Below are 13731 nucleotides of genomic sequence, written 5' to 3' on the forward strand. Positions count from 1 at the left end.
GGACAAGGGGAATTAAGCAAGAAGTGATGATTAACCCGTGAGTAAGTTAATGTTGCACTTTGAATAATTTCAAACAGTAAGGAGGAGTTTGGTGCTGTGCTGTTTATAATGAGAATTTCTGGTGTTTAAGTAGTTAGATCAAGACAGGTAACTGGAAGAAAAGATTCAAATCTCACTTTACACCATCAAGTAGGCGTATTACAGCTGCAGTTCTTTAGTTAAAAATGCAGGAGTAACTGCTGTTCATGGCTGGTTTTACATTTGCTTCCAGTTCTATCTCTTCGGCTTTGTGCTGAGCAAAAGAGATGGTGGCTTGGAAGGGCGGGTTGCAGATAGCAAGAGGGTTCATTCAGCAGCTACTGGAATGATTCATGGCAAACCAGAATAAAGAGGAAGCCAGCATGGCAAGAGTCCAGCATGGGGGCTGTATCTCAGTAGTGACAAGATTTTGCAGTCTCTTGGCACACAGATGAATGTCATCTAGAATAAAGGGAAAATGTGATTTTCTCAGAAGCGGGTGTGGTGGAGTAAACAAAAGAGCCACCAGGAGGAACTTTCTCCTACAAAGAGGAAAGAAAAGAGGAACCAATCTCGACTCAGAATTAAAAAAACAAAACAAAACAAAAAACAAACAACAAAAAAAACCCTGACCCCTTATTGCAATTTCTGCTCACGAGTGAATTTTACAGGAAAAAATGTAACTTCTGCTTTTTTTCCTGACACGAGCACATTAGTGGTTCATCATCTCACCAAGAAACCAGTGCTCTAACTTCCAGAAGCAGAAAGAACAGACGCAGATCAAGTTCAGGTTGCCTATTCTATCTTAGCAGCCTTATTAAGGAACGATTTAACTACAGGTTATCACAATGATAAGCTTGATAAAACCTAAACTTTCCATAGAGTCAGGAAGAAGAAATACAGAGATTAAGTTTTTATGAGCAGATCATACTAATTTAAGTATTTGGTACAGAGCATTTTTCAAGGTGACTGAGAAACCCAGTTCACATTTTCAAGTCAATAAAAAAAATGAAAACAATTATCCTTTGAAAACATAACTAAGCAGTTGCCTCCCAAATACTAGGAGAAAACACTAGATAGTCCTCATGTTAGGTCTGATTTCCTTCAGACTTTGGACTTCACGTTATTTGTAAGGTTGAATGATATTACCTATCCCTAGGGTATTTAATTTAACACAAATCCATGTTTGACTACAAAGATGTATGCACTACAAAAAGTTTTATAGGCATATTCACTTTATTGTTAATAAATGGCAAGTAGCATTAAATAATGATTTACATTTATGAATTAAAACACAACCAACACTTTAAAATAAACTTAATATATCCAATAACATGCAAGGAAAACCAGCAATTCGGGGAGGAAAAAAAAAAAAAAAAAAAAAAAAGCACTGGATGGTCACAAACACAAATATTCAATGGATTGAAGTGCAAAGCAAATGTAACAAACGCTGACAGATTTAATCACCTCAAATAAATGAATGAACAATTCATACAAAAACATGGAATATCAATAAATAAACTGACTTTTTTGCTTATGAAAATGCATACTAGGTATCACATGGAGAATGAGCAGTGGGAGAGTTAGAGCAGTCATTTAAGATAAGTATTACAAGAGTTGTTGAATATTCAGCACTTTACAGAATAAGGGCCAAATCCCTCCACTCTCCTGCCAGAAATGCAAATATAAATATAGAATAGTAAATTATGAATCATGTTTTTGAACTTAAATTCAATATTCAATTGTATCAAACTATTTGATTTGTAGACTCAAAAATTACTGTTTTCATTGGAGAAAACTGATGTTCATATTAATTACTTTTGTAAAGAAGAAACATTAGTATTTAAATTAAAATCTAAATAGGCTATCTTCTGGCAACATGAAATAGGACTAAGTCGAAACCTCCAGAAGAAGCATTATTTTGGAAAAAAAAAAAAGTAAAAAATACATTAATATGAAAGAGTAATCCCTTATATTTTATATATTAGAAAGAACTGCTGAACATAGCGTTAGGTAGAAATTTCTTAGCTATTTACAGCAACAGAATTAGGTGACTCAATACTTAAACCTCACTCATCAGGTTGGGGAAAAAAAAACACACAACAAAATCACCACAAATAAGCTGTACATCTTTAAAGGTTTAAAAAAAAAAAAAAAAAAAAAAAAACTATTTTAGTTTTAAGATTAAAACGTCATCAAATGAAAATTCCACCTTCTCACACAGCCCAGAGAACTATTTATAGCTTAGTAAAACTGGAAATATTAAATAGTTGCAAATAGTGCTCTTAAAAACACAATTTTGTCAGCAAAGTTTTATTAAAACTTGTAACAATTTTGTTCTTGTTATAATCAATGTGATGGATAACTAGCACTTCTCGAGAACTTTGTAGTATGTGGACAACGCCATTTCATTCTACACTAACAGACTAATTACACAGCCTACATCAATGTGTGCTGTGACATGCCTTGCTCATCAGCACTTAAATGACTGCAGTCAAATTAGGAACAAACTCCACCCAGGCGACTGAGGATTTCCATGATGTTCAAGTACTGGCTCAGGTTTTAAAATATTCTTTGAAGTTACTACTCTGTGCTCCTTGCTGCTTGCAACCTGTGCAGAAGAGCTCATGCAGCCACTGCGCTGTGAGCGCAGGTTCTGCATCAAAGCACCATGGAGAGCTCCAGCCACCGGCACATCTCCTTCCTGCCCAAGAGCTCAGCCGGACTGAGCTTCCCGCGTCCACCTGTGGAAGGTTAATGGCTCTCCAAGTCCTTTTTAGGTATGAGCTGAGAAGGTGGTAAAGCACCTCATTCTCATTTTCCCAGAGTAGTACGATTGAGGGTGTAACTACACTTGCTGTATATTGTAGGGATACACCAGGTAGTTTCAGAAACTGCAATGAGTATTGTGCATAAATATTTCTCTGTGCAAGAGAAACGCCATATAAAGATTAGGGCTTATGCTATGTGGCATTCAAGATTGAAGCAGGTGTATTTTGACACTACACTGCACTTCACTACGTTTCCAATGCTGCTGCACTCCTTTCTAGCACATAGACACACGCTATACGTGTAAGACATTCACAAGGAATTCAGACCAGGAGTGAGAACACCCTTCCATAGGACCCCAGCAATATCCTGTAAGAGCAAGAAAGAAAAGGCTTCTACTAATGACTTCCCTCCGCCCCTCTTTTCTTTTTTCCTCCCCAAAGAGCCATAGCAAGTACATTAGGAAACTGTAATAGCAGACAGTAAGTCTGTTATAGAGTCATACATTGAAACGGGTAACATTTGAATAATCACATCAACAAATTACATTCAAATATTTATCAACTGTATTAGTCAGCTGTTTGGGGCTACATAATCCTCCAGTAGCATTTGGTCCTGTCTTGTATTAACTCTTCAGTGAAGCTTTATTTTTCGTATTTGTTAAGAGTTCTCATAAAATAAACATGTATGCACACACTACATATACACACAACTGGAAAGGCAAGTGTTAAATGAAGTAGTCATGTCATCCTAACTTTACACATTAAATTTAGGGAATTTAGGTTTTTAACATAAACATTTCTCAAGTCAACAGCACATCCAGAGAATGACACTGGTTATGTATAAATTTACCACTGCACATACACCAGGTTCACCCAAGGGTTTTATCCTCACAATTATAGAAATTGTGATTCTGGGACATCCTGGAAAATTATTTTCAGCACATGTATCCATGTTTTTCCCCTCCCATGAAAACCAAGGCATAAAGGCAGGAGGAAGGGTTAGGGCACGAGGACACAGATGTACCTAGATTTTGTTAATAAATTAAATTCAGAAATTTTCTGACATGCGAAAAGTATCTAAAGACTTTAATTCAGAATCCTCACTCATCCTCCTTACCAATTTGTTTTTCCTTAAATATTAAAATAAATGTTGTTCATATGCAGTTCTGCAAGGGCATTCTGAAATCAATTTTGCTACTGTTTGCTAATAAACATTTACATGGAAATACAGCAGTATGTGCTGGTAACTTCTATAATACAGTCTATGTCAGTAACACCAAGTACTTTAGAAACCTGTAATTCAGTGCCAAAACAGTTGATAAAGTGGAAATACACTAGGCCTCTAATAGTCTCACTCTGCAGTAATAAACTGCATGGTCCATTATATTTCATTGTCTACTTATCTTTATTGTAGATTCAAACACATGCACATTATTAAATATTACTCTATCAACAGTTGTTTTTTGTTTCAATAGACCTTACTGAAAAGCCAAATTTAAAAGTTCAAAACTCCCTTCTAAAACTCTTCTTTCACTTCAGATTAAGCCATTGTTAGTTCCTGCTATAAATCATCAGCTGTGTAAACAGTGTAAATGATGTGTCACTTGAGTAATTTACTAACTGTTGCCTTGGAAGCACAGAGTTACACATACAATTCAAAAAAGTCCAATCAATCCACATAAAGCAACCATAAAACTGGGAAACCTGCCACTTGCAATTCAAAGGAGACACTATCATTTTTTCCCCTTATTTTCCCATTTACCAATCTATTTACCTCATTCATGGAATTAAAAAAAAGAGAACACCCCCCCCCCCACACACACACACACTTTATACACCTGGAATATATTTCCTTATGCAAAGGACACAAAATTTCAAATTTTCAAGTATAGATGTGAATATGCCAAAATACAGATCCTAGAACTTAATTGGCTAAAATTTGTAAGGTTATCTATCATCAAGTTATCCCTCCTATCATAGTCAGTAGTTAGTTTATGCAATTATGACAGAACATGACTACACTGAATAGAAGGATAATTTCTAGAAATAACTTCCTATAAAAACTGTAAGACAACACCAAATTATTGGACTAATTCTAAAATATCAATAGTTTATGGCCCATAATGTGAAAGCATAATGTGAAGAGGCTCTTAAAACATTCTCCAAGATTTGTATCAGCTTTGGAGATGGTTTTCTTCAATCATACTTTCTTTGTAATTGGCCCCATTGTTTTATTTTCAAAATTTGTGATTGTTACCCACAATCATACTACTAGGATGCAATATCACAGTACATATTGCAAAAGCTACGAAGTATGAGTTTCATAAAAATTATATAAATTCATACTAATGGTGTTTGTGAGCTAAGAGTAACTGTTTTTGACAAAGAAAGTACATTTATTGTGAGGAAGGCACAATTAACTTCTTTCAGATTGTTCTTCCATGCATAACTAAGATGGTCTTATTACTTAAAATAAAAAAATCATACAAAAAAAATAAATTACTGCATTCAGATACAAGTTAAGTGATTCAGCTTGTGAATATTTTATAGTGACATAATATATCAAAACAACAAAAAAAATTTACAAGGCCTGATCCTTTTTCCCAATGGATTAATGCTAGATTTGTTACTGACTTCAAGCGGCTACTATTCAGAGCCCAAGAATATATAGGACAGCAAGAAAGTATGCTAGGTATTAACATATAAACACATGGAGCACAGTGACTCCGCTACTCACTCGTACATAAGCTGTGCTGTTCACACAGGAATAAAAAAAAGTGACTACTTATATCAAATTCTACTGTACTAATACATTTTTATGGAGCTCTTTTTGTATTGGATAAATCAAGAAGGCTGTTTTTAAAATAAAAGTTCAACATTATAGGTAGGATACGTATATGTTTTGTCTTTCCTTCAAGAAATTAGGGAAGATAAAAAGGGCAGGACCTTTGAAAACCTTTCAAGACACCAAGCAAGCTGATTTTGGGTATCATCAGTCATAGTGGAGCATGGGAGGAGAAAGACAAGTGTTTCTGAACCAAAGGAGCTTATTAAAATGAGGATAACATATTTCTCCTTATAAACACATAAAATACAAATGGGTTCCTATTCAAAAACAGAATGTGGAAAGCTACATACAAAAATCCTATTTTTTTCCTTTACTTAAATAGATTTTTGGACAGTTTATTTCTTTATTTGATTCATTAAGAAAACCCAGAGAAAAATTAGAAAGTCCAATTAGGATACTATTGTTAAAGAGATCAGACGGATCCAATCTTTTCAATTCATTTAATCAGGAATTTATAATGAGTTGCTCATGTTGTTTTCATGTAGGACTTAGCCAGTTACTTCACAAGTTATTGTCACATAAGAAGAAAATTCCTTCCAAGAGACACTCCCAAAGCCCAAGTTCTTCATGGCTAGTTTCCTATGGGTGAGGCACCACACAGATGATTTAAATCTAACAGGGTTACATAAGAAAACAAACAAACAAACAAAAAACCCCCACATTTCTCCTAAGTTACTTAGTATATTTCTACCTTAATTTAAAATATTTCCAGCAGAGATTAAAGAGTATTTCCTTGAATGGCACAGCTTTAGGTACCTGTTATTTTTATATACAGTATATTTATATATAAATTACTACGTAACCAGAAGATTGCACTTGAAAAATTACAATATGATGTCTCAGTATGTTTACAGCATGAACTCTAACTGGAAGAAGTGCTCTAGCTTTCCATGCAGTGGTATGTAGTAGACACTCCTGGGTTCTCATTTTCTTTTTGCTTTTCAGAATGTGTTCACATAACCATTCTTCGAATTCCACACTCGCAGCAAAATTTTGCCCATTCCACCGGATATCTTGTTCCACATTCATGACAGAATTTTGATAAGTGTACAGGTGAATTTCCTTCGCTGCTCTTTGAACTTCCTCCATTGACTGAGGATGGGTAGTCTCCACTATCATACCCAGTTTTACCATCAGACCTGAAAATCACCAGATAAAACACTTTGAACTGAGTTACAGTGAACTTAATGCAAAATTAAGTTAATCCTTATAGTGAATTACTATTGTTATCTACAGTTTCATGTTCATACTTCCTATTTATTTACAGTAGCATACGTTATTACTTCTCCCCAATTTCTCTACCTATCTCCAGATACCATCTTTCCCTTTAAGAAAACGAAGAGAATTCCAAAATTTCAGGAGCAGGATCAAATATTTGAGTCACTAGTTATACTAACTAGTTTCAAAACTTAAAACTTAGTTTTTCAGCATAAGAAAACTACTTACTTTGCACTATATTTTTCTTCCCCTACCCTTTAAAAGGGCAGACACCAGACAATTTTCTGAGTTGAACAAGCAAGTTTCACTTGACTTCAACTAACAATGTTTGCAAAGCCAGAATGCTAGGCCCTTTGGTAACTTCTTTAGGATTCATAACCGCAGAACTACACCTACTCAGCATTCTCTCAGCTTCCAAACCACTGTCTTAAAAAAGAAACAAAAAACAACAAAAAAAATCTTCTAAAACCCCCCCCATCACTTCCTATTTGAAAGATCCATTCACCCATTTTCTCAAGAACTTCTAAGAAGCATTTGACATTTCTAATGCTATTTGTGCGTATCTGGCATGGCTGATGAAAATGATGTTTTGTTAGGATGGTAAACGTACAAAATACATTCCGAGTATTTTAAATATGCCAAATAATAGGGAACATAAGTTATCCATTAACTGTAGAGAATAGTATTTTCTCCAACTTTTTTTGTAAGAATACTCTCCTTAAATGAAGTTTTTATTACTGATAAAAAAATCACAAAATTAAAAGCTACCTTGAATAACTTTCTGAATTACTAGTTTTTCTTTTGTTTGTTAAAGCACCAGTGCTCATGGCTCTTGTCACACTAGGAGGTGTTGATGTCCGTGTTTTCGTTGTGCCTCTAAAACAGAGCAGATATTTGGTGAATTATACACATACAGGAGTATATAAAAGAACACATTTACAAATTATTTAAAAGAGATAAGTTCAACAATCTACACATCAATTCACTGTATAAGTAATATACTTTATTTCCTACCAATAGGAGACAGGAGAGCTTTGTGATGAACTAATATGACTTGGATTGAATACGAGTACTTAAATCTTATAATGACACAAGCTAAAAGGCCTAGCATTTCCCTTCCCCTTTATGCATTTCATTTGCTATCACACCAAGACACATGTAGAGCCCATCCTATTGATTGTTTAGAATGTTTGCACATCTTACTTGACAGACTACAAGTTGCTTTATAGACTGGCAGGGCTTTCAGAGAAATAAAAGCAGCTAACAGCAGGCCTCAATAGTGCAAAAATAATTTAGAAATGATACAACACTCACAGCCTTCTGCTGCTCATATGAAGTTAGTCATATGACTTTTTCTTCTTAGCCACACACTTTAGTTAGCGTGGGTATATCTCAGATGATGCTTAGTCTTCTGCTATGCATAAACATTAAGGCTTACCACAACGTTCTTATAGATGGCTTCAGTAGTATGACCACATAGTTGTGAAAGCTACTCTCTCAAGAGGGTTTTATGAGAAGCTAGTATACAATGAACAGCACATCCTGATCATCAATAAAAAATCTCACTAGTTGCTCTGATGAGAGCATCAGAATCCCCTGAAAGTCTGAGCAGCATTAAGAAAAGATGTGGGAAGGGACATCCTTTTATTATCAGGGACTAAAGATAAAGCTTTTCTGTATTGCTCAAGAGAATTACCATATACCAAGTTTTTTTCTTCTTTTGCTAGACTTCAGTGACTATATTGTCATATGCATGACACACCAGTATCATCTTACTGTTCCCATTAAGTTTCACATACACACTAGTGTTGAAGTATGGGACTGGCTCACAGACATGAAAAAAGTTAAACCAAACTGTTCAAAACATTTTATCCACACAGAGCCCAGTCAAGAAGAAAAACTCAGATGAACCAACTGCCCTTTTTGAATTATGAAAAACTTTGTCCTGGGTTTCAAAAGTATATAAGGAAATACATTCAGCTTCAGTAATTTCAAATGCAACACTAAAACAAGGCAGGAACAACACAGTATCTTTTGAATTTTATACAGTGTTTTTACAAAAAGTACATCTTTCCCCATGTTACCAGCAAAGGCTAAGGAGGGATTTTCAGTGCCATCCATTTACAACGAATTACTTGAACACTTCAATGGAAAAGTGACCAAATAATTAAGCACAAAACAGTGCAATGAGGAACTCAAATTTAAGGTGAAGCTACATGAAATTACATATAATTCCAGCACTCAAATTCCAACAGGAATGGCATCTGCCTATAAAAAGTAAATTGGCAATGGCTCCAATGCTCAAAGGTTCTGTAACGTGGCAAGATGTCAGCTCTCTCACCTAGCTATCAAGTAGAGTCTAAAGACAATTTTATTAAAATTGTACAGACTCAAAAGCATTTCATGTTATAAACACAATTCAAACCCATTTAACATCAGTCTTCCAGTAGCTACAGAATTCCAAGATAGATTTTTCTAAATATGACGTAAAAAAAAAAAAGCTGTTACAAGCACGCAGGACAGTACTGACTCTAAATACACTATCCAGTATTATCAGGTATTTTTTCCTCCATCATATTTTACACTAAGGATAAGTGTAAAATTCAGCAAAATAAGTAAAATTCATTAGATCTAATAGTGAAGAAAAAAATACTGGACTGTTACTTGTTATGGAAGCTAGGAAAGCAAATAAAGACTAAGACAACTACAGATACAGAAACAGTGAATCTCATGGATCAGGGACTGTTGAACAATGAGGCGAAGAATAGAATTGTGCCCCAATATCTATTTAGACAATTCCAAACAATTTAAACCAAACTGTTAAAATGCATTAATGAATCCCACTTTTTTTCTGGATTCTCAACTTTAGACTGACTCATCTCTTCTTCAAAGCTGATAGCAATAATTTCTTAAACTGAAATCTGCAAAGGATATACACTGAATTAACAGATTTTGAACATAGTATTAGATATCTTAAAAAGTAAGAAGTGTCTACTACTGTTTCCTGTACTTTTATATCTCTAAAATATGCGTACTAATATACCCTCATTCCACTGGGTATTCTGAAAAAAGTCACCTGATATTAGATACATACTAAAGAAATTCCACCCCCCCTCAAAAAAAAAAATAATTTTTGAACATGATTTAAGAACATGATTTGAATGGTGTCCAATAACGTATATGGGCCACAAACTGAATGTGAGAAAAAAAAATTGAAAAGTCACATTGAAAGTGCACTGCCTATCCTGTCCGACTGAACCACAGTTCTGTGAGCAATTAAAACAATTTATTAGAGATCTGAAATGATATCTTAGTTTTGAAGTAGTTTTGTGTATAATTTCTGCATTTTTTATCAGCTTTTTGAAAATCCAGCAAAAACCTTAGTCTACTATCAGTCTGATATAAAACACGATCTAGATACAAGATTAGCAGCAAATTTCATGTCTAGTTGATGGACAGAAATCTTGAAATTGCATCTTCAACTTGAAACTTGATCTCTGGAGAAAGCTGTCTTCCAATAAGCCTACACATCCTTGATTATCTCCATTTCCATCACTACAGCTTGATCTCATCCAATCTGTCCTGCCTCTGTCACTCCCATCTACTTGTCTAGTTCTATTTTTCAAGTAAATATATCTAAACCCTAATTCTAAGTTGTATAATGTGAAATATTAATGAAGTAGATGAGGCTGTATCTTTAATTCTTAAAGCTAAGACACAGCTTCAAAGATATTTAGCATTCTGACTTCCTCAGTTTCAAAAGAGCCAAGACTGAAGGGGACCTCTTTTCCTAAACAGCTTGAGTTGTATTCCAGTCCAACTAGCACACCACTTCTCAAACGAAAACCTGAAAGAAATTTGTAAGACAAGCTTGTCCTTTTCTACTTATCATTGAGCTAAATCAAACATGTTCTTTATGACTAATGGCAAACCAACTGAAGTCCAGGAACGTCTGCCATTGTAACTGTTCATGTTGCAAGGCTGAATGTAACAATGGCCAGGGGCTAATTACAAGACATTTGGCATATAATAACCTGGTATAAGATGACAGACTTAAGCCATGATTCTAGTGGGCATTTTAATAAGTATAACTGAAAACAGTGAAGTAAAAGAGTGGAATAAGTGTCCATACTTTAAAAGAACTCCTCTCAAGAATAAAAATCTGGTCAGAGTGCTATGTCTAAGGACTGCATAAAAGAAGAGACATACTTTAAGTATATTTAGTAACCCATTAGATCAATTTTCAACACCTTAGGAATCTGTTATAAAATGAAATTGACTTAATTTCGAGGAATACTCACCATTCACAGCTCTAAACAAATATGCAAAGGAAAACAGAAAAATCTGTATCTCTAAAAATAGTGATTTTTTAAATCCCTTTGCTTCTTAAAATAGGAACTCAGGTCCAAATATTTTGGTGTTATCTCAAAAATACGTCAGCTTTGATTGTAACACTAAAACAGCATTATGAGATTTAGACACATTTCTACTACTTAAATTACTACATTCCATATATAGGCCACATGATTTATTATTAACTCCTCTTTAAAGCATATTGCAAAAGTATTATGTATGAAGAACTAGTCAGTTTAAATTGAGCTTCCTCCAAATTAGTGTTAACTACAATATAATACCTATTTCCCTTTTAAAAGGCTGGAATACCTTTTCTTCTCAAAGAAGCCTTTATTTTAAGCTTGCTAAATATTCAAAACCCTTTTTCCTTAAATGAGATCAGTTGGGACTTAATAAAGGTTGATATTCCTTGTTATAAAACCTGCCTAGTATACATTCTTGGTTCATTACAGCTGTCTTATAGAAGATAAATATTTGACTTAAAGAGACCCAAAAAATTACTTTGTCATAAAACATAACCATGCCCGTAAGACACTTCTGTATTCTTAAATGCTTACTTTAGTTTTATCAATGCTTACTTCAGTTTTATCTCAGGTTTAGAGAAACAGAAGTTCATTATTCTTAATCCAGAATCAGTGACAGAAGAAACCAATCCTGAAAATGGTTTTCATTGCATCTTTTCATCATGTTTCCTAACCTACTATCAGAAGAAGTTTATTTAAAATGAAACAGATACTTATATTACTTATATTACAGTCTCTTCTCCCACAACATTTTATATTGAAGACATACTAGGCAGCAGATGTGTGTCAAAATCACATTTTATTATTCCAATGCTTTTGAGGAACATTTCTGAAAAACAGATAAACCACACTGATTTGTAATACTTACTTCTTAATAGGCAACAACTCATTTGGTCTTTTGACGGTACTGTCTGTTTTTGTATCAGTGTCATATAACCTTTGCACATCTCTTCCAGTTCGCAGTGGTGGGCCTAACTTGTCCATCTTACTATTAAAATATATAAAGGGGTACTCATAAGGAGATTGCTAGATTGGTATTTCAGTTATCCCCCCCAAAATTAAACAAGTAGTCAGTTAAAATATTTGTATTAGAAATCCCATTTACTTGGGGGAAAAGAGAAAGAAAAAAAGAAAACATAAATTTTAATATTTCAGCAAACAAAAGCATTCTACTTTCTCACAAGGAGCATTTAATAGACCTGTATTTGGATTATGCTTCCAATATTTTTTATTAAGATGTTAGGAAGTAATGAAGATACAAGTAAAAGCCACCTTAAGTTCACTATTAGCAAGAAGGAAAAATTTTCCTTTTTCTTTATTTTAGGGCTAAGCATAGTGCCCAGATAAAGTAACATGTCTTGTATTCTCTGTTCTCTTATGGAGGTGAGAAAAGGACAGAGGAAAGCCTGAAAGAACAACAACTTTGTTTAAATATCAAAAAACACTCAGAATAAATAGCACTACATGCACACAAGCGATACTCCTTTTAATACAATATATGACAATTCCTAACCAAGTCACCAAGTCCTGGCAGAATACAGAATATCAAGGGCAGGGGGGGAAGGGGAAACAAAAGGCGGGGGGGGGGGGGGGGGGGACAAAAAAAAAAAAAAAAAAAAGACACACCCCACTTCCCCATAAGGAAAGCTGTATCTTCTGAGAAGTCACAGTTTACAGCAGAAAAATTTAGACGTTTTGGTAAAGCTTCATATTTTTATCATCTCCAACGATACAGTAAAAACTTGCAAAAAGCCAACTGTATTTCAACTCCCAGATTAAGAATGAAACAGAAATCTGTATTATAGTTCTTTCAATACTATTTCTACAATTCCATCATTTTAAAAGGCACAGAACCTATACATTTTGCAACATGAGCAGTTTTGGGAAAGCTTCTAGTATGAACCTTGCAATTCTCGTTACATCTGTAAAGCATCAAAGAAAATCTTCATATAATGGAGGGAAAAAAAAAAAAAAAAAAAAAAAAAACCTAACAATGTTAAGTGATATTCACATATGATAAAGCCAGAAGGAAGCACTGAAAATCTGGTCTAACAATTTAGCCCCCAAATAATGCAGGCTATAAGGCAAGTCCCACAACTTCCTCCCAAAAAGATATTCTAGTTCGAACTAATTAACACAGAAATGCTTGATCAATTCCCATCTGACCAAATACATACTCTCTACATATTTCCCAAAGGTTGAGGAGCAAAACTAAGGTCTTTGACACTGCAAGACACATATTCCAACCTACTAGATGTTTTTTAGTTCCTCCTGAACCTTCACCAATTTATCAACATAATACTTGAACTCTGGGCACCTAGAGTGTAGCATACAGAAGATAATATCCTAGCAGTAGTCATGATACTGCCAAAAAACAAGTGAGGTATTCCTCCGTACTTAAAAATTCCAAGATGACTCAGTTCTTTCATGCATTAATAAATAAAACCACAATCACAAGAATGCTCTGAAATGCAAAACGGACAAAGACAATTTTTTTATT

At 34.4% G+C, this 13731-nt stretch overlaps 1 protein-coding gene across 2 annotated transcripts in view; it reads right to left on the reverse strand.

Annotated features, from left to right (window-relative positions):
* Positions 1-6063: 6063 nt before the first annotated feature.
* The window catches only part of ZC2HC1A (zinc finger C2HC-type containing 1A), a 34246-nt gene continuing 26578 nt past the window's right edge, over positions 6064-13731 (reverse strand). The window contains exons 8-10 of one of the 2 annotated variants that reach the window (XM_062570258.1): positions 12100-12219; positions 7624-7731; positions 6064-6776 (exon numbers count right to left, since the gene is read on the reverse strand). In XM_062570258.1, the coding sequence (XP_062426242.1) occupies positions 6590-6776; positions 7624-7731; positions 12100-12219 (415 nt within the window). In that variant the 3' untranslated portion in view covers positions 6064-6589. The remainder of the gene's footprint in view (positions 6777-7623; positions 7732-12099; positions 12220-13731) is intronic. The other variant, XM_062570260.1, reaches the window with a different exon arrangement.

Source organism: Rhea pennata, chromosome 2 (assembly GCF_028389875.1).
Source record: "Rhea pennata isolate bPtePen1 chromosome 2, bPtePen1.pri, whole genome shotgun sequence".
In the NCBI taxonomy this organism is placed as follows: Eukaryota; Metazoa; Chordata; class Aves; order Rheiformes; family Rheidae; genus Rhea; species Rhea pennata.